The sequence below is a fragment of the Coturnix japonica genome, chromosome 21 (genome assembly GCF_054131305.1).
Source record: "Coturnix japonica strain WE chromosome 21, WE-NBRP24, whole genome shotgun sequence".
Taxonomy (NCBI): domain Eukaryota; kingdom Metazoa; phylum Chordata; class Aves; order Galliformes; family Phasianidae; genus Coturnix; species Coturnix japonica.
Genome location: NC_140683.1, coordinates 9951209 through 9977557, shown reverse-complemented (window position 1 = coordinate 9977557; position 26349 = coordinate 9951209). Strand labels below are relative to the sequence as shown.

The 26349-nt window shown below is 44.5% G+C and overlaps 1 protein-coding gene across 13 annotated transcripts in view; it reads left to right on the top strand.

Moving 5' to 3' along the window:
* CACNA1B (calcium voltage-gated channel subunit alpha1 B) overlaps positions 1-26349 on the top strand; it is a 193648-nt gene that overhangs the window by 129424 nt on the left and 37875 nt on the right. For 9 of the 13 annotated variants that reach the window (XM_085520970.1, XM_085520968.1, XM_085520966.1 and 6 more), the window contains 8 exons: positions 376-482; positions 5696-5758; positions 12698-13519; positions 14615-14829; positions 16122-16242; positions 18954-19083; positions 19956-20015; positions 20960-21066. In XM_085520970.1, the coding sequence (XP_085377096.1) occupies positions 376-482; positions 5696-5758; positions 12698-13519; positions 14615-14829; positions 16122-16242; positions 18954-19083; positions 19956-20015; positions 20960-21066 (1625 nt within the window). The remainder of the gene's footprint in view (positions 1-375; positions 483-5695; positions 5759-12697; positions 13520-14614; positions 14830-16121; positions 16243-18953; positions 19084-19955; positions 20016-20959; positions 21067-26349) is intronic. The other 4 variants (XM_085520974.1, XM_085520971.1, XM_085520969.1 and 1 more) reach the window with 1 other exon arrangement.

Below are 26349 nucleotides of genomic sequence, written 5' to 3'. Positions count from 1 at the left end.
AAACTAATCAAGATCAGTGCTGCATATACTGTGGGGGAACCATAAGCAGGTTGAACAGGGCTGCCTTTAACCCAGAGGTGTCACAGTTGTGCTCAGGTATCTCCTGCTATGCCAAAGCATTGAGTGATAAGAAGAGAGCCAGAAGAGGTAAGACAGCTTCATGAGGGAGATGCATTCTCAGTAAAGGTGCACTGAGCACTCGGCCAAACCTTGTGTTTCCCATCTCTTTCCTGAGAGCAAAACCCTACCTAGAGGTCCTTACAAGAAGTTATGGTATAATGAATTCCCACTGTCACATTGCACTCATCCCTTGGGGAACTCCAGATATTTTCATTGCACGACGCAGGCTCTGATCTGTCTGATTTTCCGCACCAGGATGAGGAGGAGATGGAGGAAGCCACCAATCAGAAGCTCGCCCTGCAGAAGGCCAAGGAGGTAGCAGAAGTCAGCCCCATGTCTGCAGCAAACATTTCCATAGCCGCGTAAGCATTGTTTTATTATTTGAGACTTTTATTTTGTGCTTTCTGTTTCTCAGTGCCGTTATATGTCTGTTCAACTGGAGCATCCTGTAGCACTCTGTGATTGCTTTATGCCATCCCTGTTACCAATAGGGCTTTAGGTTGACCGAACACTTCTTTGCCGATCACTTAACTGTGGATTGCAGTTCTTCTTTCAGTTTGTTATGTTTTTCTTTGTAATGTCCCATCTTTTGCCTTATTATAACTGTAATTCAGAAGGATTTTTTTCTTTTAAGCTGCCCTAGGGTTGATTTCACCAGGTGAAGTGTTAACATCAACTCTGGGTTTGTAATTCTGGGATGTATGTGTACATACATTGCATTAAAACTAATGTATGATAAGCATAAAACTGTCCCAGGGGACCCTTTTGAGGGGGAGTTTAATCCACTTCATCATAGTCAATGAGCCAAGTGGAGTCAGTTTGCTATGTGTGAAGGAAAAGAATATTGTTCATTGGACTATCTTCTTCTTCCCATTTTATTTGGCAATTGCTGCTTTACTCATCCATTGATGCCCTGTCTGTTTGTTGGTTTTAAATATAATCTTCTTCTTACAATGATTTCCTGTCCAGTCTAGACAAGAAGTCACACAAGGACATTTGCTTTAGTTTTTTGTTGAATTTCCTGGAGCTGTTGTTTTATGGCACAGGATAATGATGCTTTTTTAAATGTGTGTGAAGACGTTTTAGAAACCAGAAAAAGCACTTGAATGGAGCTAAGATTTCTCACCACGTTGTTAGTTATTTAAAAATAGCCTTGTTCCTTGACTTTTTCACCAGGTTTTCACCTGGTTTTCTGTATCTCAGGGATAGATTTGTAACCAAAATAGAAAGTGAGTACAAAAGTATGGATTTCTGGTTCTTTTTGCTTGCAGTTCTATCTGCTTAGATCCTGTCGTGTGTACAAGGAGGTAATCAGGCTTAAAGTGAACACATGGATGTGCAGCCTGTTCCTTCCACATCTACGAACCATGGCAACATCATGTGTGCTGTATTGGAGGCCATCCACTAACAAATGTCCTGTGGCTTCTATTTATCTCTTTGTAGTGCCAGTGAGGTGCTTACATGGGTACCTGCAAAGCATGCTGAGCTTTAGTATGAAAAAAACCCAACCCACTCAAAGTCAGTAGGTTGATGACCAAATGGATAATAACCCATAGAAGGCAAAGGAGATGCTAGGTGTGTAGTGAGAGAGAAACAGACCAACAAAACCAGGTCTGTCAGGTGTTGAAACACAGAGGGCACCATGGCTTGCATTTCTTCAGTCAATGATATTCACATCCCAGCATGCTTGTCCACCTCCTGTAGAGGTGCTAAAGCTGTCCTGGGGTTCAGGCTGATGAAAGTCCTCTTGCTCATCCTGTTGTTTTACCAGTGAAGTGCTGTGTTTGCTGTTTTGCTTCTTTCCTTTGTCAGTCCCACATCAAGGACGGTGAGTGTACACCTTCCTCTAAGCCTCCTTCAAGGCCATTGCATACTCTGCAGTGTATCTGCTTCTCCACCTCTAGCATTTTTGCTATGCAAATACAGAGCACAGTTGTGGTTTGCACACTCGTGTCCCTGCAGTCCATCTGCATTGGTTGTTTTGCTCTCTGCTGTTGAAGCCTCTCAGCAGCTCAGCTCTGGGACATGTTTCCTGCATCAGTTGCAAAATAGGATTTCCTGGACTTAAGGACCCAACTGCTAATTTACTGCATCAACCTGCTCGGAGTGTCTGTGACCTTCACGACTACACATGACCCAGGAATTGTCTTATTGGTTGATATGTGGTGAAGCTCTACTACATAAAGGGGTCTGTTTGGATATCAGCAGCATCCAGATATCCCTGTCTTGCATCTGACTCAAGGTACTTTATAACAATATTCTACCTGCACTTGGTTTGTACTTCTTGACTCAGTGCTCTGCCACGATGTCTGTGTCTTCTGCTCCACCAAAGGACTTACACAAATGGATTCACCTGACCACAGTCTCTTTCTTCACCTGGTGAACTCTATCCCAAATGGGCCTTTTTGTTTTGTGTTGTTTTTATTTTCAAGGTTTAAAAGCTAGGATGGTACATTGTTTCTGTCGTCATTGCAATTTGGTTTAAAGCAGAGTATTTGTTTAACATAAGCTGCTGTGCTTTGATTTGAGCCCATTGTTTCATTCTTATTTTTGTGACTTTTGTTTTCTGTTTAGCATTTTCCTTGCTTTGTTGTTTCTGGAGGTGAGTTTCTGGGTTTGTCCAGTTTGCCCAGCATTGTCTTTAAGACCCTCTGTTCTGTACAACGTTGAAACCACTCAGCCTCTGGAACTGAGCAGCTGTATGGATCGATGGGTTGAGCAAGCCATTGGTGCAGCTTCCTTGGTGGTGAGAATGGAGGAGGAGGGAAAATAGGGCAATGAATGTGCAGAGCACCTCACGGTATCAATTGAAGGAGCGCTGCTAGGCTGATTTCCACAGGCAGCACAAAGACTCCACTGCAAATGGTTTCACATTCTGTAGATGAAATTGTCTCTTTGCCAACCAACCTGAAGCCTGAACGCCCTGCCTGTTCTATTCCAACCAGAGCTGCACCAATGTCCCGTACAAAAGGGGCCGCACCAAGCACACAGGGCACGGGCACAGTGGGGAGAGTTCATGAGCCCAAAGTCCAGCACGAGTCTTTCCCACAGCTGCTCCAGGGACCCTGCACTGTTGACTATAACTGCCTCCACATTTGCTTATTTCTATGCATTTTCCATTGGCCTGCCTTGGGAAGAGTCTTAAGATAGTGCTCACAAACAGAAAGCAAATGCTTTGAAGGAACCTGCTATGTAGTCATGTCTGAGTCATGCTAAGAAAAACTTATGCCTCTTTTTTTTCCACTTAGTATTGCTTAATTCTATGTAATATTGTGTCATCGTGGTAGCGAGACCCAAGGAAATGATCCACACATTAACTGTGGGGTGTGAGTTCTCTATGGGAGAAGAATTTCTCAGATATGATGGATGAAACTTTGTAGGAAGCGGTAGAAACTTAAGGCAGCAGAACAAAACACTGCCTATAGGGTTGACCACTAGAATTATCCAAAACTTGACATATTACCCAGCATCAACTGAACCACAAAGACCTCTCCTGGTCCTGTCTGATTTCTATTGGTTCCTCACACATTTGATCCAAGCAGCTGATGTGTTAATTGCATGCCTACAGGTAAATACTGCCTGGTAACACTAGTGAGCTGATTATTCATTAATGGGCTGTGAGGGCAAACAGAGGTGGCACTTCACAGTGATTTCTCAGAGGTGTCCGTCCCTTTTGTACAGGTCTGGGGCCAAAGGGAGGGGGGAGCTGCTTTATTTCTCTAGGACCTTTTATCATCTCAGAGGCTCCATGTTCTCCTTCTGTCTTGGGAATACTGTGGTCTGTTTCAAAATCCCTGTTGGGCTGCTGGTACCCAACAGAACCCAGCAAGATGTATGCCTGAACACCTGCCACAGTTCCTGTGTTTGATAGTGCGTAGACTAGCAGGGGTGTTCTTTTTCTCTTGCTGGCGTGTGACTCCATCCCTTTCTTTCCTCCTGATGTGTGTGGATGTGTGAGGTACTGTGATTCCTCCCGGTACCATTCCTTTTTGCCCTTGCTGTTGGTGTAACGGTGACCCTAACAGCTACACAGAAAGGCACTCTCATGCTCTGTGTCCCTCTCAATGGTAAGTAAAGCTCAAGTACTTTGTCATTTTGACTTGGAATAGGAGGCTGTCTTTGTTATCGCTTCCCACAGTGCAATTCTAGTGAAAATTCAGTCAGTCACGGTTACAAAAAAGTCCAGGTATGAACCTGGAATGCTGCAGGACTTGCATAACACTGTCTGGCCAGGCTACAAGAAGATTTGGCAGCATCACAGCACGGCCTCCACCCTGCACTGCACCAAACAAGGCAGGGATAAGTGCAAAGATAAAAGCAAACCTTCCACCGTGTGACATCGAGAGCTGCTTTCAGCAATTAAAAGCAACAGCTCCACAGGTGTTGCACAGCATCGGTGCTGACTCCCAGGTAAAAGAAAGCAGCTCCGTGTGTTCTCCTGTATCACAGCTTCCCCACCTGTTTTGCTCCGTATTTCCTTTCCCATGCTTAAAGCATTTGTGCAGGCAGGGGCTGTGGAAACAACTGGAGTTTGGGCAGAACACTTTACCAGATTGTTTGCTCCAAGTGAAACTCTTGCAAACACCTTTCATAATGCCTTTACACTGCAGTTTTCATGGCCTCTGGGTGCTTGTGTTATACATTCCACCTGGGCCAATGCTTCTGTTCAAGATATTCTGGTAATTTTAAGGAAATGGTTATTTAAAATTCTACTTCTGTGGTATCCAAAGAACACTAGATTTTTAATTGGATCTTCTGGCTTGATAGCATTGGTTGGTTGAAGATTGAAGGAAAAAAATGCTGCAACTGAAAAACCAAATTGAAACTAACTTTGGATAGCTTGCAGTCCAGTGCCTAAGATGCAGCAGACCTGTGGTTTTTAAACATGGCAAGCTATATTCAGGTGGCCTGATCCCAGACACATGCCTGCATCTGGCTGAGGAGAGAGGTAGGTGCCCCTGCGGAGAGTATCTGATGCAAGATGGGACGGATGAAGCCTGGCACCAGCTGCTGCAGCTCAGATGGATTTGGGTTTGGATTTGGGTTCTCCAGCCCAGGGTCCTCTCCCTCTGGAGCTGGGGGGCTCCTCTCATGTCATGGTGTCTGAGTGGGAATGAGCAGCCTTGCACCCTGCTCCCACTTGAACTAATGATTGCAGCACAGCTGTAACAGCAATCACCACCTCTTTCTACAAAGGCCTCTGCCCTGAGGTCCTAAGATGACTTCTGCAGAGGACTTTCCTTGTGTGAGTATAACATACAAAGGCATAAATTCCTAATATCATTGTGTGTCTTTCGGTTCACCTTTTAATTTTTGTTTCCCTTTTGGTTCCATTTTGGTTGTTTCCTTGTTAACTAGAAGGTGGTGTGTCTCTGGCTTCCACACTTCCTGAAGCTTGCCTGGTCTCCTACCAAGATGCACGCTGCAGTCTGCATTCGATAGGACACAGCCTGTATGAGTCTCTTCCCGATGTCTCTTGTAGTTTCTTCTTCTCTTTTTTTTCTTGTTTGTTTTTCTTTTCTTTTTTCTTTCTCACTTTTTGTTTTCTTTGTTTGTTTTGTTTTTGCATGTGCAGTTTTGTAAAGCAAACTCGAGGTACTGTATCTCGCAGCTCGTCAGTCTCCAGCGTAAATTCACCGTGAGTTGCTCTCTGTTACGATAAATGGATTTATGATATCTATATTTCTAAACCTCCCTCTTCCCCCCCCCCTCCCTTCCCTCTCCTGACGCCTTCACTCCCCACCTTGTTTTTTTTTCCCCCCAAAAATCATTCCCATCATTGTGGAAAGCCTCCAGACCAACATATGGTGGAAGGACTGGAAAGTGTGCGACATTGCCATGCAATGCTTGTGATTTGATCGTGAGCAACTCTGTAGTGTTTTGTATATTGACTGTGAGTTTTCCTCCTCCCTTCCTTTGTCCTCCCATCCCCCTAATTATTTCCCTCTGTTGCTTCCTTAATTATCTTCCCTGTTCTCTCCCCTGCCCTCGTTTGATGGTTCATCTTATTCTCACTTGTACTTTTGTTCTCTGTTTATTATGTACTGGGCTGATGGCTTTGATGTTCCACGAGTGTTTGCACTTAGGGTTCAATAGGAGAACAGTTGTCTACCATGAGTGCGCTCTTTAAATGAATGAAAGCTGGAGGAGAGCCTGAAAGAAACTTCTGGAATTGGGACCCAAGTGAGACCAAACTCCCTTTGGAAACTCATACTCCTGAGAGCATGGGTTCTATGTTTGCTCCCTGACTTCCCTGAGATATTGCAAAAACGAGGCACTCATTGAGCTCCTATGTATCCGCATTTGAGCAAACACAGTGGCAGACCATTCACTCCACGCACTTCCTAACAACCAAATCTTGCTGGCTTTGCTGTGAATCACAGGTGTGCTTTGACACCAGTGCAGGTTTGTAGAATCTACCATCGTTCCCTGCTGACTAATACGACAAAACTTGTCACCAGCTTGTCACCGACCCATCTTAGCGCCTTTGCTTTGAGTTGTACTGTTACCATTTGACGTTATCTTTCTTCTTTAATGCTTTTGGAGAGACAAGTAAGTGCAATTTACTTGTGGGTTTGTCCTTACGTGCGCTATAGAAGGGTTCAGCACGCCGAAGATGCAGTAAAACTAAGGTTTTCCACCAGCTTCTCAATAACTTATTTGTCCTCAGCCTTCCTGGGCGTTCCAGAGGTTGTTGTCCACTGGTGGATCTCAGGCTCTCATTTCTTGCAATGCTTTGCCTGGTTGCTGGGGTTCCAGACAAGCACAGCGTTATGGGGTAAAGGTCTGCTGTCTTTTTGGTCTCTCACCTTGTGTTGCACTTGGTAGGATGGAATGGAAGAGGGGGAATGGAGAGCTTGGTTCAAGTGGTGATGCAGGAGAGATGCTACTCAGTGCTGCCCAGTTGTCTTTCCTCCTGATGCTTGGGTGCATTCCAGCTGAAGTTGCACCAAACCAGTGCAAAGCTGTGATTGCAAATTAGGAATGAAATCTGAAAGAATGGAGTTTTGTTCCTTTTCCAAACTTTCAGGGATGGAGCTGTCACTTAAATTGTTAAAACAAACTGCAGGAATTAGAATCCCCTTAAAGGAGGATCTGCCCACATTCAGTGGCCACTGAGATCTGTTGCTGTCTGCCAAGTAGCAACAGAGACAGTGTCAATTAGGAGGAGGCATCCTTGGATCTTATGACTTGCATCCATTCTATGATATTTGAATTTTTACTGCAAAAATGTGTAGATGAGCCTCTGCTTGGGTGGATTTTCAGTTATATGTTGCCTAAAGACGTCTTCTTTTGCCTGCACTAAAGAGGCAGAAAATTCCTTCTGCCTTCAACATCAGTAAGAAGGTAATTTTCCAAGGTCTGGAAATCCATTCTTCTGAAAGAGCATAACTTATCCAAAACTCCTTTGAAATAAAGGAGTGTATTTTTTCCTATATTCTTTAACTGTTCTTTGAAGGAAAATTATGAATGGGTAAGAAGCGAAAGACGAGCTACATGAGTTAATTCCTTAGCAAACAAACAAAAACCACCCAACCACCCAAGAAAACCCAAGGTGAGCCACATTCTGATCCTAAATCCAAGATTTTATGCCATAACAAGTTCACAATTCAAGCACTGCAAGTGGTCTGAAGACTCATTGAAGAGAACTTTGTGCAGACATGCTCTATTTCTTTAATTAAATCAACATGTATATAAAATCCATACAGAAGTTAGCAATTAATTTCTATGTACATAGGCGATAACGCACAGCCAACTGAGTGATTATGTTATGCCTTTCTAATTGAATGTATTTGAGAGTTATGGGACAGTGGGTTTTCATATGAATCATCATTATATAACAGTGGGTGATGAGATCCCAAATGGCGCATTTGAGGTTTCCTTTGTATTGCTATGGTTTATTATTTGTTTCTAATAGGATTCAGAGATGTTAGTCATTGCTTGGTCATGAGGAATCGTACGTTCTTCAGGCATTTTCTGGGATGCTAAATAGAACGAGCGCTGGGGATTTTATTCTTTCCAGAAGCGCTAAATGTCTGCACCTGCCACAGGTTTAAGTTTTAAAGACCATAATTTGGTTTTCTTTGAGTAGCTCTTTCCCACACCAACCATAACAACTTCCAGCAGGACGGCAGCAGGGAGGCTGATAGCGCGTAGAGGGAAATGGAAAAGGTTGACTATTTTCTACCAAGATGAAATTGTTGCTTGTTGTTCAAGAACCCAAATCATTTTTCAACCATATTAGTTGCTTCTGTATACCCAGTCTTTGTGTCACCTGCTTTATTTCCATTGTTATTACACAAAGCAGGGTCTGTGACTTCATTCCCTGATGTGTTTTGTCTTGGTTCTTATCAGAAGGCTGGAGCTCGCAGTGGGACTTTGGCCGTAACAGTTTGTCTGCCTCTTTACCCAGGTAACAGTGATAGAACAATGGTCTCAAGGTAGGTCCAGGTTGGATCTCAAGGTAGAGTGATGATGCACCGGAACAGGGAGGAGGGGGAGTCACCATCCATGGACGTGTTCAAGAAAAGGGGAGATGCCCCATTGGGTGACATGGTCAGAGGGGTCACAATGGAGTGACATCATTCTTTCCTCCTTAGCAAAAGCAGCAAAGCTTCTGCTGTGTGAATTCCAGAACACTTTAGCATGGACGGGCCTTGCATCCCTGCAGTGCTATGTGAAAACTGGTGATGATGGCAGTCTTTGTGTGCTGAGCAGCAGCATAGAATGGCTTCTGCTTCTCATAGGAAATCATGCCCATGGACACCTCCTGGGAGCAGCAATAAAGCAGGAGAGCTTTCCAAACTTTTCTCAGGCCATGTGAAAAATTTGGCATTTCAGGTCAAAGAACATTAAGAGTGAAAAAAAAAACCCACATTTTCCTACTGAGAAAATGATATATGTAAAAATCTAATATATAAAACCAAGATCAAATTCAAGAATAATACTGGAAGGGAGTGGGCAGCATTTCCCATTGCTGTCCTTGGTAATGGTGTTTCTATGATGTGCACCATCACACCCGCTCAATGGGAGAGTGCAGCGCATCTCCCAGGAGAGCCTGGGGAGGGGAATGTGGCTCATAAAGAAGAAAAGGTGCTAAAGCATCCAGGCTTCAGCTCCGGGGTCATGGGCAAAGCATAGTGAAGAGCCAGCAGTGAGCTCATCTGGAAGAAAATGGTTTTATCAAAGCAGAGATGAAGCTTTGTGCGTGCCCACCCTTTGTATTTTTCAAGCAGAAAATTTAAGCATGGAGAATGCTGCTCCAAATGGATGCACAGAAAATCAGTCTCTTTTTTTTTTTGTTGTTGTTGTTGCCGTTATTGAAAGGTTTTTTATATCCCATGTTCTATTGATACTCTATTTTAACAAGCAATTCCCTTCCATATGTAATCAGAACATACTCTTTCATACCCGCAAATTAACACGTAGGTATTTTTAACATCAAATTATTATGTTTGCAGTCAGATTTCATTCATCATTTACTACAGCAAAATTGTGAGGGTTGCATTTAGGTGGCTGATTAAACCAGCAGCGCTGGGATGCAAAGTGCCATTAATTACAGCGCTGTTTTTGGTCACTGCAGAATGGCTAAGATTAGAAGATGGCTAAAAGTATCCTCTGCTTTCTTGAGTGGTCTTTACAGTGGCTGGCAGCTTTTTTTATTTGAACCAATATTAGTCAGCAGTTTGTTAATATCCATTATATTTATTATAGAACAGTGTTATGGTTTTCTTTCTAGCTATAGGATTTGCTTGACTGCTGGCTGCTTAATCCAAGGGATGTCGATGGGACTTCTCAGAGAAGCACGTGAGCAGAAATAATGACCCTACAGTGTCTCGAGCCCGCAGGACTCAAACACTGAGTGTGCTGCTGTTCACCCATTAAGGAGCACAGCACATTCTGTAGACAGAAAATAAGGACAAGGAGTAATTGTAGAGAAAGTGCATTAGCATTGACCTTTGTCAGTACATCGGAGGTGATCAGTGCAATCTTCTTTTTGCCCCTGCTTGGTTTTTCCACCTCATCTGCAGATGTGTGTGCACAGGCAGCTGTAGGGGGGACCACTGCAAGGTGACATTCCTGCTGTGCCACAGAGAGTTCAAATCTCTCCTTGGAGAGGAAGAGCAGCAGAGCAACAGGAGAGGAGAAGCGATTGCACGTGGCCGTGCTCAGTTGCTGTGGGAACATATAGGAAGCAAAAGCCCGATAAATGGAATTGGACAAGCAGGCAGCACGTTTCCTCCAGTTGCTGCTGCTTTCGCTCTGAAAAACCCTAAATGCTGTCCCCAGAGGGGCCGACCTACTCGGTTCCTTCACTCCCATTTCCTGCAGCAGCTTTATGCGTGCTGTCACTTGCTCCAGATGTTCTCGACTGGGTTGAATGCAATAATGAGCTTGCAGGCAGGCAGCTTATTTTCCTGATTTCTATTTTACTGCACACTATAAATGTTCTGATTATTGGTTTTTTTTCTGGTGAGTTTTCATGTGGAAGGGAGAAAGGATGCAGCCATTGCTTCTGAGCCTCCCAATCTGGGACTTGGTGACCAAAGCCAGCAAGTGGCTGCATGGTGCTGTCAGCTGGCAATCACTTCCACTATTGGGTCAGTGCTAAGGGTGCATCTCACTTCTAGATGCTGTGAAATTGGAGTCTGTAATACTGGTGTCTCTCGTAAAGAAAAGATTTTAGCAAAATAGGCTTATTTAATAGGTGCATCCGTGAGGACTTTCATTATGAAGTGAGAAATGTCCCCTAAGAGCAGTGATGGGGAGCTCAGACATCTCAGACATGTATGTGCACAGAGCCAAGCTGCCTTGTCTCCCTGTGTGCTACTGAGGAGGCTTGTTTTCATTGCCTGTAGTTTGGTAAGGCTAGATTTGGAGCACTGCAGGGCAAGGAATCCATTCACCCCTCCATCCCAGAAGATGTGCAGGGACAACTGTGCCAAGCAGCTCCATCCCTGGTGGTGCAGAGCTGTAAATGTGGAACACGTGTCTTCCCATAGGAAATACCCTATGGGATAGCAAGGAAGGGGTCAGAGGAGGCTTTCGTGTTGCCCACTAATAGTTGTGATAACAGCTGAACCTTTCCCAGCACTGAACCCCATTGAGTTACCAGGTTACTGCCAGCTGTCCATCTCATGCACCAAGGGTCAGTGGAGCAGTCTGGAGTGCTGTGCGCCCTGAGTGTGATACATGGAATTCAGGTGGGATCTGAGCTGTGTGCTCTGCATTGACACTTAGAGCTGTGGTTTTTGCCACTCATTCTTCTGCTGTGGTGTCAATGGGGTACTCAGCTGGTGGGAAATTTGCCCAGGATGTGCCCTCTAGGAACAGAGAGGCTTAGACTTGTATTTTTGGTGATGAGTTGTGCTCGCTCTGGTTTCTGGATTAAGATTGCTTTGCATTTGCCTTCATGCCCTCCTCCCATCTGCAGTGAACATTTAAGTCATTTTTTTGCCTCTTTTAGCAGAGCCAGGCAGCAGCACCCTCAGTGAAGAACCAAACCCCAAACCCAGAGGAGCATTTGAGACGCAAAGCCGTTCTGACAGCTCCCACTGTGCTCTATGAGCCCATCTGAACGCTGCCTCCCCCCGGGGCTGAGCGTGGCGACAGATCCTGACACTCTGAATCAGCACAGACACATGCAAAAGCTGCTTGCTGCTATTGTCAGGGGAGCCCAAAGTGTATGGAAGGAAAATGTGTCTGCTGCCCTATTCCTGTAGCCTTGTGGGGTGTGTGTTAAGTGATGGGGCTTCGTGAGCCCCGCGCGGCCCCTCCGGCCACTGAGCCCAGGCTGATGTGTAGCAAATGGAGACATCACAGCAGCGTGGTGGAAGGAAAATGGTTTTTCCTCTCTTTGTTAAAAGTTGTTTTACTTAGGAAGAAAAAAAGGTGCCAACTTCAAGCTAGGTCTGGAATTCCTCCATGGAAGCTGGTGGATTTACTTTGATTTTATGGGAAAGCAGAATGTGATTTGCAGTGTTTAGGATGAAAGGCAAATCTTCTCTTCCTGCATTGGCTGAGAATGTGACATTCACATGGGGTGGACAGAAACCAGGTGCTGTGCTGGAAAATCAAAGTAAGGTAACGTCAGGGGTGGTATTCTGGGTGTAGCAGAGAACAGGACAGAAAAGAGCAAGTCCTCCAGGGAATAAAAGTGTTCCCATCATGTCTGCATCTACGTGTGGCTCTCCCAGTCCCTGGGGTCAGGAAGGTGCATTGATTTTGGGAGAAGCCCCGTGGGCTGCTTCACAGCTGCAGTTGTTCTGCACAGTTTTGGTGGGCAGTGATTCATACTGTGCCTGGGGCTTTCAAGGGGGATCACCACCTTTTAGAAACCAAGAGAACTCCTTTCCTGAGGGCCTGTTTCAATGTGCCTGAAGCGTGTGGGGACAAACTAACACTGATGATCCCGCTGGCTTTCCCTGCTCATGTTCTTTCTCCATTCCTCTGATTTCTTTGGCTTAACCGTCTAATCCCCCATCTCAGCTAAAATTTCTTTGTTTTTGGTGCTTGCTTTGTAGGGAATTAATGCAAGAAGTTGAACGCTAACTTATCTCATTCCTCCTCTTGTTAGCAAGCAGCAGAACTCCTCCAAATCCAAGTCGGTTTGGGAGCAGCGAACCAGCCAGATTCGGATGCACAATTTCCGAGCCAGCTGCGAGGCTCTGTACAATGAACTGGACCCTGAGGAGCGGGTGCGTTACGCCACAACCCTACACATCCGTCCAGACATGAAGACCCACTTGGATCGGCCACTGGTGGTGGAGCCAAGGGGTGAAGGGAGGAACAACATCAGCAAGCTGAGCCCTGTGGATGTGCAGGAGGTGGAGCAGACCAAAGTCAGCTCTACTGATGGAGCAGAAGCGCCACGGAAGCATCACCGGCATCGGGATAAGGAAAAACTGGGAGAACAAGAGAAAGGTGACGTGACCAAAGATGAAAATGGGGAATCTGGCATCAACAATAAGGAGGAGAGGCACAGGCAGCACAGAAGCCGCAGCAAGGAGGTGGAAGGGGGCAGCAAGGAAGGGAAAAGTGACCGCACCAGGGGCCAGGAAGGAGGCAAGAGGCACCATCGCCGGGGGTCGGTGGAAGAAGGTGCTGAGAAGGAGCACCGGAGGCACCGCACGCACCGGCACTCTGCGGAACGGCAAGGCAAGGAGGGCAACGGGACCATCAACGGGGCCAGGAGTGAGCGGCGGACCCGCCACCGTGGAGGGTCAAGGTCTGGGAACCGGGAAGGAGAGCCTGGCTCCAAGGGTGAGAATGGAGAGGAGCCTCACAGACGGCACCGGTTCAGGAGCAGAGCGTTGTCGACGTATGATTCGGTGGAGAAGGAGAACAGGGAGAAGGAAGGGGAGACTGCTGAGAAGGAGCACCAGAACCATCAGCCCAAGTAAGTGAGCGACTGGATGTGCTCCTGTACCAGCTCAGGGTACATCAGTCCATCATAGAGGTTCACAAAGATGATTTTCATCCATGCTTACCCATAGAGTTGTTCAGGTTTCAGGAACGAATTATCCAGATATATCAACAGATATACCAGGACACAACACAAAGCAGAGAATTTCACAGCCATTGAAGGAAGCTGATATTTGAGTGGCACACTCTTATGGGACATTCAGTCCAGCTTATAAACCTCTAGGTTTTCTCTTTTTCATTGTTGGAGCCTATGGGCTGCATCACCAGTTGCTACAGCACTTGGCTATGAGCGGAGCGGGTTCTTCCATTAAGAACAATGATGTATCCCATTCTGTTTAATTTTTATGTAAGTCGAGTGAGAAAAATAGTATTGGTGAGGCATTTAGAGTAGTTAATAAAGAAGGATAGATTGCCTTTTCAGCTGTATTAATTTGATGGAAAATAAATTGCACTGGGATTCCTTAGAATAGAGTTCATGTCACCATGGAGAGCTGTGAGTGGCACTGAGATAATAATTTTCCTGTCTATATTATCTTCCTTTCAGATGGGTTTCAAAACACTTTGCATAGTGTTTCGTTTGATCATGTGCTCAGTGAAATATAGTCGCTGCTGCAAAGGGAAAAGCTGCAGAAGCCATTTATGACAACGTTACAGAGTGGTTTAGGACTGGAAAAGAGAATCACCACATTTAAATAAGGCCTCAGGAGAACATTAAACAGCAGAATGTCAGACTTGATTCAGAAAGCAGCTGATGCTGGAGAGCTAATGTCACTGCTGCATGCAAGTGCCATGTGTCCTTACTCGGGAAACACAGTTATGAATCTCGTTAATTAGAATAAAGTTGCTTTCACTGGCATGGTTTCTCTTAATGCTGCATTTGGATGTTGCTTCAGGTCTCAGATGAAAAGGTCACACCCTGTGCTGCCAGGAAGCTTTCCTGCAGCTTGTGAATTTTCTGCGGAGGACTTCTATGTAGAGAACAGCCTGGGAAAATCTAGCAAGAGCTGCAGCATATGCTCTACGAATCTTTGTCAGAACGTGTTTAATAACATCCGCTCTTCTGCCTTAGGGAGAATCAGTGTGAGATTGAGGCCAGTGGGAGTGTGAGCATCCCAGTGCACACCCTTCCCAGCACCTATCTGCAGAAAGTGCCGGAGCAGCCGGAAGATGCTGACAACCAGAAGAACGTGACACGTATGATTCAGCCGCCTCTGGACAAAACCACCACTGTGAACATCCCTGTCACCATCACTGCCCCGCCAGGAGAAACCACCGTCATACCCAGTGAGTGCTTCGTCCCCCTGCTGTTGGTTATTATTGTCCTTTTTCCAGAGCTGTGGGTCTATAGGGGCAGGTTTACACTGCTTTGCAGACAGACCCCCATATCCAGACATGTGCTGATTAGCTTGTGGCTCATCCCAAGCCGTGTAGGCATGGAGAAGCCCTAAGAGCTGCGGCTCTACGTGCTTTTCCATTGTCAGCCACACAAGATTTAACCTGTCTTCTTTTTCTTCTTATTTTCTCATCTGGTGATTTTACTCTATTGCAATACTGAGTTCCTGTCAATCAGAGTTTATCAGACTCTTTCCTTCCTGGCCATTTCCTGCGTATCTACATTGAGATACAGTAAGGGATTTATTGAAGGTGTCACTCACACACAATGAAATGTCCTTTTGTTGCAAAATAAAAGGTAATTAAAAAAAAACCTGCTTCTAAGGCATTATAAGTGGGTGAGGGTTTTGGATACCAGCTCCTGTGAATTAATAGAGAAATGAATCTGTCTGTCTGAGAAAAGCATTTGCGGTCTGAAATGTCTCCCAGTTCGTATATTGAACATAATCTTAAGTAAATAATCCTATAAACCCACTGCAAGTAAACTTATAGTGGAAACTCTAAAATGCATTTCCAGCCTTTTGGGACTGAGATTCAGAATGATCTCCTAAAATGGGGTCGTGTAAGTTGAAAGCCTGGTGTGAGATGGAATATGGCACTTTTGTACATGGGGAGCAGTGCCAGCACTGAGGTGCACGATGCAGACATGGAACCTGGTGGTCCAAGAAGTCCTTTCCAACCCTTAGGCCAAATATTATTAAAGCTCATCTATGAATTTGTTCTTTTACATTCTGCAAAGCCAATCCCGCTACTCATCTATAGAGGAAGGTTTGAAATCATGAGGTTGGTCAGACTCATCACCTTCTTTGCTTTCCATAGATCCCTAGCTGATCTCTCCATAGTGGTTTATGATATTTGGGATGGGTTCTCCATCCCCAGTTTGGCAGCTCTTGTACAAATAAATGCAAAGTTTCTTTGTCTGCACCGGGCATCTTCATTTCCTGCCCATTTCTGCTATATTGCTCATCAGTACAGCGGTTAAGAAGTATAATTGCAGTACTGCAAGTAAATAGCAGTGATAATAATCAAATGATTGTTCATCACATTTAATCAACATATTCAGAGCTGTTTTGTATCCCAGCTGCATTGTTTGCATATCCAGCTGTTGCAGGCAGCCTGCTCTGTGCAGAGGGGAGATATATTTTTAACTCTTTGATTTCTGTTCCCTTTAATTCATGTTCCAGTGAACAACGTTGAGTTCGAAAGTAAAGCAGAAGAGAAGAAGGACGTTGATGACTTGACGAAAAACGGGCCTAAACCAATCTTGCCTTACAGTTCCATGTTCATCCTAAGTCCTACGAACCCGTAAGTCTTTTGGCTCTTAAATGGTGCTTGTGGGTTACATGTCCTTCAAGCATGGGTATTCAGACAAACATCATTAGCTCAATCTTCATCTCTGCCTATCAAACACACTGGAAAATCAAATAAAGGTTCACAGAGGCTGCAAACCAGATACTGCTGTTCAGCTCAGCTTTCTTAGGAGGATCAATTGCCAGTAAAGGGAAATGATGATGGTTGAGGCAGACCTTTCCTCAGCTGTAGATCAGTGCAGGAAATGTGCCTGCCAAGGATGAGTGCAATGGGCAGCGCTGGGAGAAGATGTTTCCGGGAGATGCAGGCAGGAGGTGGTTCTGATGGCAGCAAATCCTTGTCGGATCGTCTGCTGGTATTGGTATTTTTCTCATTCTATTACTCCCACATCACCACAAACTTTGAACTGGAAAGACGTGAATATTGTTTTTTCATTTCCTAAGGCTGAGAGTGCAGCTTGTGGGACCTGTTGGGATTACAGCATTTCTTCTGCTTCAGGCATCTCTGCCTCACGGGGCACTTTGTACGCAAAGGCTGTAAATAGAGGATGTGTCGTTTTGAAGGGCTGCAGGACTAGACAAGTGCAGCGGGGGTTGTAATAATTGTAGCATAAAGGCCTATGAGTCACTTAAAGCAGTAACTTAGGGCAACAGAGTGCGTTTGAAGCTTCTGCCAACCCAGATATCTGCCAGGAGCAGATGTGACTGTTTCTTTCTGGCCCGGGTCAATGTGTTGCATGTCTTAGTCGCTGTTCTCTGAGGCTGTTCTCTGCATGTTCAGGTTTCAGAAGTAGGCTCAGACCCTTCCTGTGGCAAACTGCTTAAAGACAACAGTGGTTGACTCTCCACTGTCCCACTGAGATGTTCTGGATGCAGTCAGTAGAACAAAGAGGGGCAGCCCCATGTGCTCATCGTTGACATCAGAAATGCATCTGTGGTGGAAGCTGTGGTCTGGCAGGCTGAATCTCTCCTTTAAATGCAAGTACCCACAAAGTAATTCAGCCTACGCCACTGCCCAAGTTGGTTGTGGATGCCCCATCCTTGGATACATTCAAGGCCAGGCTGATGGATGTGGCTCTGGGCAGCCTGGTCATTCTGCATGTGCAGCTGTATCAGTGCCAGGTGTAAGAGACAGAGAATGACCCAAACTGCTGCTAATCTAATCTCCAAAGGAAATGAACTGAAGACAAGAACCCCTTTTGTGTGAGATCCATGAAAGAGGTGGTTGTTCTCTTTGGTTTTCTCCAGCCACCTGCCTTTGAAACCTCAGAAATCCTCAGGATAACTGAGCTGAAAGTGCAGAAAGCCTTCCCTTATCAGAATGCTGTGATCATGCTGTACTATTTCAAATAATTTCCTTTGAATTTGTCTAAAATGCTGCTAATGGGAGGGAGAGCATTAGCTGGGGTGCACTCATAGTGCAGCAGAAAATTAAGCTGTCTGGGACAGTCTTGAATTATGGAGATTGGACTCTGGTTGGGTAAGGAAACAGGATTTCCCCTTTATTTGGAATCTCAATTCTTTTTTGTTCTGACGTGACCGCCAACAGTGAGTGTTGGCTACAGAAGTGTTGCTAAAGGTAGTGCTGAAAGCAGGAGGTTGGGAAGCCCGAGGTCAATAAGGGTCTGAGCTGAGCAGCAGGCAGTGCAGACAAAAAAGCAGCAAAACTTTGTCATTTGCTGCATGTGATTGTCTTTTCTCACCTCATCCTGAGCCTCACGTTCCAGGATTTGGTGGTGGTTTTCTTGTTTATATCTCTTGCTCTCCAAACCAGAAGTTCTACGAAAAGACCATTAAATAAAAGTTTGGGAAGATTTTCACCCCACCTATTTCTAACCAGCTCCCTTCTGAACCCTACGGGGGATACATGATCCAGATCCTGCCAGAAGGCAGAAGACGTTTGGGAAACATTAATGAGATGTATCACTTTCTAAGTGCCACCCACCCTTTTAAAACACACGTGCATTGTGGTGGTTTCTCCAGCACCGCTGGCGGGTTTACTCATACTTCTGCTTCTCATCGCTTGTTATGAATGATGAAGATCTAAAAATAAAGATGTTATTTCTGCGATGAATTGAATTTGAATTACAATTATAAATGTTGTTGAATATGCTGGTTCTCGTTCGTATGGCTTCATAGAGAGCATAGATGATAACCCTCTGTTGTCAAGGAGTAGAGTAAGGAGTTCACAGGAGGAGGTTCTTGGCAAGAGGGAGCTTATGAGAACTAACAATCATGGTTACAGTGCCAGATTCAGCGGAGGGTCTCAAACTACATAAAACATATCAATTTCAAAGGGGTTATTTGATATTAGAAGGATTTCAAAACTAGTTTTGAACTCACAGGACTTCTGTCTGTGAGTTCAAAGCGAATAGGTTTGAGGGGCATAAAATTTGTCTTTCAGGAATTCAGACTTGGTTCCTTTCTTCTGATAGGGCTCTTGTGATAGATGCACATCACTGCCTTGCAGAAGGAGCAGTACGGAGATGTTAAATGTCTTATCATAAATCTCACCACGGAACTGTTGCAAACTTGAGATTAAAGCCGTTAATCCTGGTTTATATCCCCTTATCGTTATTGTGCTAGGAATCCTAAAGATGTTGCTTTTGTTGAACGCTGCCCTTGTGCTGTCATGCTGTTCTTACTGCTGGGGGGCACTGCTTCCAGCACCTGCAGCATTTCTCCATGTGCTTCTGTTGTTCACAGGATCCGGCGTCTGTTCCATTACATCGTCAACCTGCGCTACTTTGAGATGGTCATCCTCATCGTCATCGCTCTCAGCAGCATTGCCCTGGCAGCAGAAGACCCCGTCCAAGCAGAATCACCAAGGAACGATGTGAGTACTGGCCAGTATGACCAGCATAAAGCTGTGCTGCTTCTCCCAGCAGTTATACACGTGCAACTTCCATTCTCATCTCCAAAGGAGCAGAATCCGAGGAAGCAAAAAGTGGTGTGAAAGCGGCTTGTTGCCTTGGCATAATGAGTAGAATCAGTAGAAAAATCTATTTATGCATGGGTACAAAGCCAAACTCAGAAGGTTCATGTTCTGAGAAGTGGGTGCTTGGCCCCCACCAGTGCAATGCTGCTCATTGGAGCAAGGCGTACCCAAGCCTATTATGTGGGCACCTGTGAGCATGCAGAGCTGGGGGTTAAGTTCACAGACTGCAAGATGCAGTTGCCTGATTTTGAGAATCTTCAACGTAATTATCTGTGGTGTGCAGCTGGCCTCCTGCCTTTCAGTCTTGTCAGTATCATCTTTTTCCAACGAGGATCAAGGAATCCCTATAGAGGTAATGAGCTGAAGTATCTACGAGCAATCTTTCTTCCACATCCTTAATAACCGTGCAATGAGCTTTAACAAAGGGATTTTATCACTCTCTTATGCTCCCGATGTCTTTAATAATGTTATCATCAGTTACAGCAGAAAAACCCAGACCTCTACACAGATGCTGGCAAACAAGCTCTCTAGGAAAGGATGTTCAAATAGTTTGATTTGTAATATCCAATTTGCCTTCATAAACATACTGTGTATGCAGGTGCACTGAAGCAACCCATGGGCACTCACTCTGTGGTCTGGCACAGGGTCTGCTAAGGGTTGAAAGGGGTTGATTTAAGTTTATGCCTAAAGCTTCCAACAACCTCCATGAAGAGGGTATTCAGCCATGGCTAAAAAGAGACCTTTTACACTTATTTCTCTCTCCTATGTAGGCTCTGAAGTACTTGGATTATATATTTACAGGTGTTTTTACCTTCGAGATGGTGATCAAGGTAAGAGTCTTTGCACACAAATGCTCACCTCGCCTATCAGATTCACACTCATCTATTTCTGGGAACCTGCAGAAAGAGGGTGGAGTGCAGCAGAGCTTGCTGGGGGTGTTGGTGATGAAAAGGCTTTAAATCAGGAACAGCATTCAGAGGTAGCCAGTACGTAACAGATGCTTCTCTGTAGCCGCCTTCCTAATTCTTTTCAGTCTCACATTTCACAGAGGAAAATAAAGATATCTTTAGTAGCTGTGGTTGTGTAAGAGGCTGAGAAAGGTGGGTGCACGATGCAGAAATGTCTGTGTGTGGCTCAGGACTCAGCAGCTGATGAACCTCACTGAGACACGTCGGCTTCTTCCATTTTCTTTTGATGCTGATCAGGAATATCAGTAGGAGCTGATACTTGGTTTATCGAGTTTCAAGTTGAGCATTTGTTTTAGAAGATCCTTAGCAGCATTTAAGGAAGAATCGGCCTCATACGGAAGCAAACAAGGCTGTGCAATGGGCAGCATCCTTTAGCAAGTGATCCAGAGTGGGAGTTTTCTTTGCTGCATTTGGTTGTGGGTCTTCTCATCCTCATCCTATTCCCAGCATTAGTTCCTACGAAGCTGGTAGGACTGAGGTAGTATAAAATTAAACTCTTATCACACTCAGACGTCTGTTCATATAAATTAATGTCTATGAAAAGAATTTATACAACAGTTAGCGTGGTTTTCTGGCATGCATTTGGCTATAGTTTACGGGCTTCAGATTTGGCTGTGACAGAGCTCTTTGTGTGCTTATGGAGATAACCAGCTTGACTCAATATCTCAACACTGCCCTACTGGTGTCAAACGTTGAAGAAAGGTTTGTGGAAGGTCATTGATTGAGGATGTTCCTCTGTGCCTCATTAACATTAATTTGATACTTGCTTTGCTCAATCTCATTCTTTTGATGTGTTTTCTCCTAAGATGATTGACCTGGGGCTGTTACTCCACCCCGGCTCCTATTTTCGTGACCTGTGGAACATCTTGGACTTCATTGTGGTCAGTGGGGCCTTGGTGGCGTTTGCCTTCTCGTAAGTGCATTTTCCTTATCATCCAGGTTTCTATGGGAATAAGCTGCAGAGGAAGCAGGCCTGTGGTGCAGGGTTAGCTCAGGTGCAGAGTTTGTGAATCAGCTCCTCAGAAAAATATTCGGTTTTTGCTCTTTATCATTTTACAGCTGGGGGAAAACGATCTAAATTTGATCTCTTGGAATGCTCCCAGCCTTGGGATTGAGTTTATTCCCTGTTCATTCAAAGGTTGAGCCAAGATGTTGGGCCACCTTCTTTTCAAGGAAGCATCACAACAGTTTGGGGCAGTCTTTTCTCTTCAAGGAATAGCTTTAAAAATCATTGTTACGATGAAAAAATAGTTGAAAAATGGAGCTGAGAGCTCAGTGAACTTCTTACAGAACATTATTTCTAGAGTTATGGATACTTATGATTCACATTTATGATTCATAGGCTTTGGTATTTCTGCTCCTCCTCTCTCGTTCAGTGTATTTGTATTTCCAGAGAGTTTCCCTTTAATGCTAATTGCTCCCTCTATTTATGACATTAAATAAGGTTCCGTGTGCTTCTTTAGTGTCATAAAGGGTTTTAGGCAGCAATTTGTTGTTATAAAATGAAGATTAGCTTTTAGTTTGAACGCTTTTTTCTCAGGACAGACCAGAGGAAGAGCCCTGCAGGTTCCTCAGAGTTTGGGGAACTCAGAGTTGAATGGCAGAAAGAAATTGACACCCCTGTATTTCTGGGGCACAGAGTCACTGTGCTACAAAAATGTTCCTGAGAAGCTCTAGGGTTTGACCTGGAAAAATAGGCTTTGGGAATTGGCCAGTTTAATTTTCTGCTAAATTAGACTTGAATAATTACAGTGAACGAATAGCAGCCCAAGCCCAAAATCCACTCACCTGTTTGTTGACACGATGATTAGTGAAGATGAAGAAATAAGCAGTGTTTTACTTGCTAATGAGAAAACCCATTCACCTTTGCCAGGGAACTGTGGAAGCGTGTCTTGCTTCCTTCAGGCTGATAGTAATTTTGGGGCAGATGGCCGTATCTGCTGCTCCTCTGACGTGCTTATGTGTTGCTACCAGTATAAAAGGATACTGGAATCCTTCTGGTAATGTTGTCTGGAATATTTCTCCGGAGGTTTTTGTTATCCAAGGTGTCAAGATGATCCCCTTCATGTGAGATTGTATGTTAGATCTATTGTTCTTCATAGTGAATGCTGGATATAAAAGAAAGTGTCTACAATGAGTGGACTCCTGCAGGCAGGAGAGGAACAGGACATGGGATTTCTGGAATGATCTTTGAATCAGTTGAGAAACAACTTCTGCTTTATCAAGTGGGATGTATTAAAGACAATTTGTGCCCAGTACAAGTATGTTGAAAGCAGGCTGCCATCCCATCCCTTGTTAGAGAGTTTGTCACTATTGATCATCACTCATCTTCTCTGAAGAAAAATGATTTCTCTGTTTTAAGGTAGGCTGTTTTGAGATAGAAAGGCTGAAGAGTGAAATAAAAGATAAATAATATTAGTCAAAGGTACATAGGTTGCTCTGAAAGTAATGCCTCCTATTTATTTTTATGGAAACTGCAACAGGTACAAAGAGCACAATAGCACTGTTTGATATATCAAATCCTCAGCATATTCACCACCATTACTGCTGTACCACTAACATCTGCCTATGATGTCGTGGGACGATGCAATAAAATAGGAGGCATTACTATCGGAGCAGCCCTCGTGTTAGCATGCATAGCAGTATTACCCAATTCTGCTTCATTGAGATTTTCCCTTTTTCCATTAGGAATTCAAACATTATAGGCAGACTGGGGAAGGGATAGTGGGTAAATTCTTCTGAGCCATAAGAGCAAACATCAGGGTTTGCCTCTAAAACGTTTCCACTTCACAAAGATTTCATTTTGGACGAGTTATCCATTAGAATGAATAATTTTTAATCCTTCTGAGTCTTTTTGTGCTCTGGTTTCCCATTGCTCACACTGGACCATGAATATCTAACAACCCCTCATCGGCTTTTAAATAAATTACTTGTACATCCCCTGACTGTGCTTCGTAATAGCGTGCCCCGAGCTGTTTCTATTTTACATGCTCTTTGAGCAATTATTGAACGGGGATTTACAAAAGTGAATGCATAAAACCTGTCTGCCTATTTACTATCTTCCAGACTAAAGTGAGTCAAACTTATTTCTGAGGCTCGGAAACATTTGAATTTTCTTCTGTGATTTTTATTATCACTGTAGCTGCTGCTACGTGCCCATATTTCAGCTGGCAAGGGAGAGTGCTGACATAGAATTGAGAGAAGCCTTCTGCTATCTCTGCTCTAATCTGAACGCAGGAAATCCATTGTTTTGTTAGTGGGGTCTTGCAAATACCAGAGTCCTGTCACCCATCACTGATGTCACTGTAAGAATGTACTTAATGTAGCTGTTAGTGGTTTCCGTTTGCAGGAGTGTGTGGTTGCCATCCAGATGGTGTGAGTTAATTTGTTCTTGACCTGCTGGGTGTCCAGTCAAGGTGATGTCATGTGTCCCCTAAAACATAGGTAAAATCAGGCCTACCTCTACCTGGAATATTGCAGCAGACTGTTTATTTAGCCATATGAGATGGTATCAGTCACTGCTGCAAGGTACACGACGTTCAACTCAGTCTTTCAAGCCAGTCTTTCTGCCTGCAGCTTTTGAAGATATGCTTTGCTGTAGTTTAAATGTTTTTGAAAGCAAGATCCCCAGTGGAGACGCTGGAAAGACTAATAATAGTGATGATAAAATAATAATAACAATAATAACAATGTCCTCCATTTGGCAATGCATTTCAAAGGGAAACGCGTTCTTTTTCTTGAGGTAAATTTGCCACAAACACACAGACATGTTTTAGTCCTCAGGGAAACAGAAGCAGAGGAGCTTAAAGCAAGCTAGTAAATCTGTCATCCAAATTTACCAGCCCTTAGGTGGAAAGCCCACTTGTTCCACAGAAATAGCTGATGAATAGGAGCAAAGAGATTGCATGTTTTCCATTTTTGGCACTGGGAGGGTGGCTGAGACACAGAGAGTTTCACACTACTCCCTAAAATACAACCCAAGATATAACCTCCCAAAGTGTCAGAGGGATGAAGGTGTATTCACCCTTCCTACTTATAGAATCACAGAGTCGTTAAGGTTGGAAAAGGCCTCCAGGATCACGTAGTCCAACTACCTGCCTATCACCAATACTGCCCACCCAACCCTGTCTCCAAGTACCACGTCTAGAAGGGCTGAAGCTCTGGGGGGATGTGTGGGTATTGCTGCACAGCCATTCTGTTGCTTTCTTACGTGTTTATTTTTACCACGGTGACTCGATGGGAGTGGGATGGGAAGGGCTTCTCTGCCAACACGTGTCTGCAGTTGCATGGGGTGCACTGTATAGCCTTATGTTTGTCATTGACTCTGCTCTTTCTTTGTCTTCTTCTTGCTGGAATCTCTCTCTAGGAGTTTCATGGGGTAATATGTTATTCCTGTATCTTGCTGCACTGTTATGCCTGTCAAATGTGTGTACACACACTTACCACTGTGGAAATGGTCCATGTTACACCCATTGCATCGATCCCTCTGTCACATTACTCAGTGAAACGTTATCTTAACGCTGTCTAACCCTTAACAGTCCTCATTCATTCCAATTTCCTTTAACCACAGGATAAAAGCAGACTAGAAAGTCAGGTGACAGGTGCTGCCCTTGACCAGAATCTCAGCAACCACAATAGATCAGCACCAAAAATACTTGAGGGCACCATTTAGTGGCTGCATTGCTGATGTGTGAGTTCGGAAAGATCATAAAACCTAATTGCAAAGGAATAGTTTTGCCTCTTGGAAAGCGAGGGCAGGGTGACCTCCTTTCCTCCTCAATGGGGCATCCATGCTGCCTTGGGGACACCAGGCAGCTACTCCAGGAAAGCTGAACTGGCTTAAATGCAACCTGAACTGACATCATATAAATTTGGTGGTTTTTTTTCCCCCCTTTTTTCCTCCTTTCTGTTTCCCTCCCTCAGCAGGTTGCTGCCTCTGTTTGCTGTCTGTCTTTTTCCTGCTCTCTTCCCAATTCTTCAGGTTTTATTTGGCTGAAAATGTTGCAAAAAACAAAGTGCACTGAATCAAAATGCAGCTTGCAATGCTTTGATTCTGAGCAGCGGCCCTTCAGAAAAGCTTGCTCTTGTGGTAAAGCTCTTAGTGACAAGAAGTGAGATTCTTCGGGATCCTCTGTATGGCTTAGATCATAAATCCCATTAACGTTTAATCAGCTCATGCTCTTTATTTGCTTGGGTGCCTGAAAGAAAGGAAAATAAAATCAGCTCTTCTTAGTGTCCTTCGTTCAGGCAGAAGGAATTTCTTAGGACTGGAGGTGTCTTCCTTCAGTGCCCAGCTCTCAGGGCAGACTGCACACTTCCTTAGGGAAAAGCCACATAATGCATCATGCAGTGAAGAGGAAGGATTTGCTGTCCCCACAAGGTTGGGTTAACCATCCCCCAGTATTAAATCCACAGAGGTTATTGCTCCATGCCTGGGGCCAGCCCTGTAATACCTGAGATGGCTCCTCCAGAGCCAAGAATCATCTTAGTTCCCATCTCAGGCTTTGCTTTCCAGAGGCCTTATTGCTGCAATTGTTATTTGACGCAAAGAAACAGCAGCACAGCAAATAGGATTTCAGATCTCCTGGATCAGGAATACCGAGAGATACAGGATGGAAATGTTCTGTGGTTCAGCCTTGAACCAGTTGAGGACTGTCGAGGTTCAGTTGCTACCTGCAAGAGGCAGCGCTGCTGAGCTGGGCTGTGGGTGTATCTACAAGCCAGAAATGTAGCTACAAAGATTTAATAGATTTCCAGACCAAGGTGTCCCTTCCTCCTTCTATATGCTTTTTTTCCCCCTCCCGTTGCCCCTCATCCCTCTCTCCTTTCCTTTTCTCTCACCCCTGAATCCCCCAGCTCCTATTTCACTCCTGCTCTGTTTCTTGCTCGATAGTAGCTGGTGATTTGAAAGCAAGTATGCAAAGCCGAACATGGAGCAAATCTTCAAACCTAAAGAGAAAACCAGCTTAACTGTGCTGTCTGTGTCTGCTTCATGCAGACCGGCTTAAAGGGTCCTTTTAAATATGTAATAGCTCTTCTGTGGTACGAAATCAGTCCTGTAACTCCATAAGCATTAGCACAACCACATGGACAACAGCAGTTATGGATAATAGTGTCAAAAAGTCTGACTGTAACACAGGGATGTGTCTTTCCAGGCTGCAGATTCTGGCCCAGTATTTCTACTGAGTAACACAGT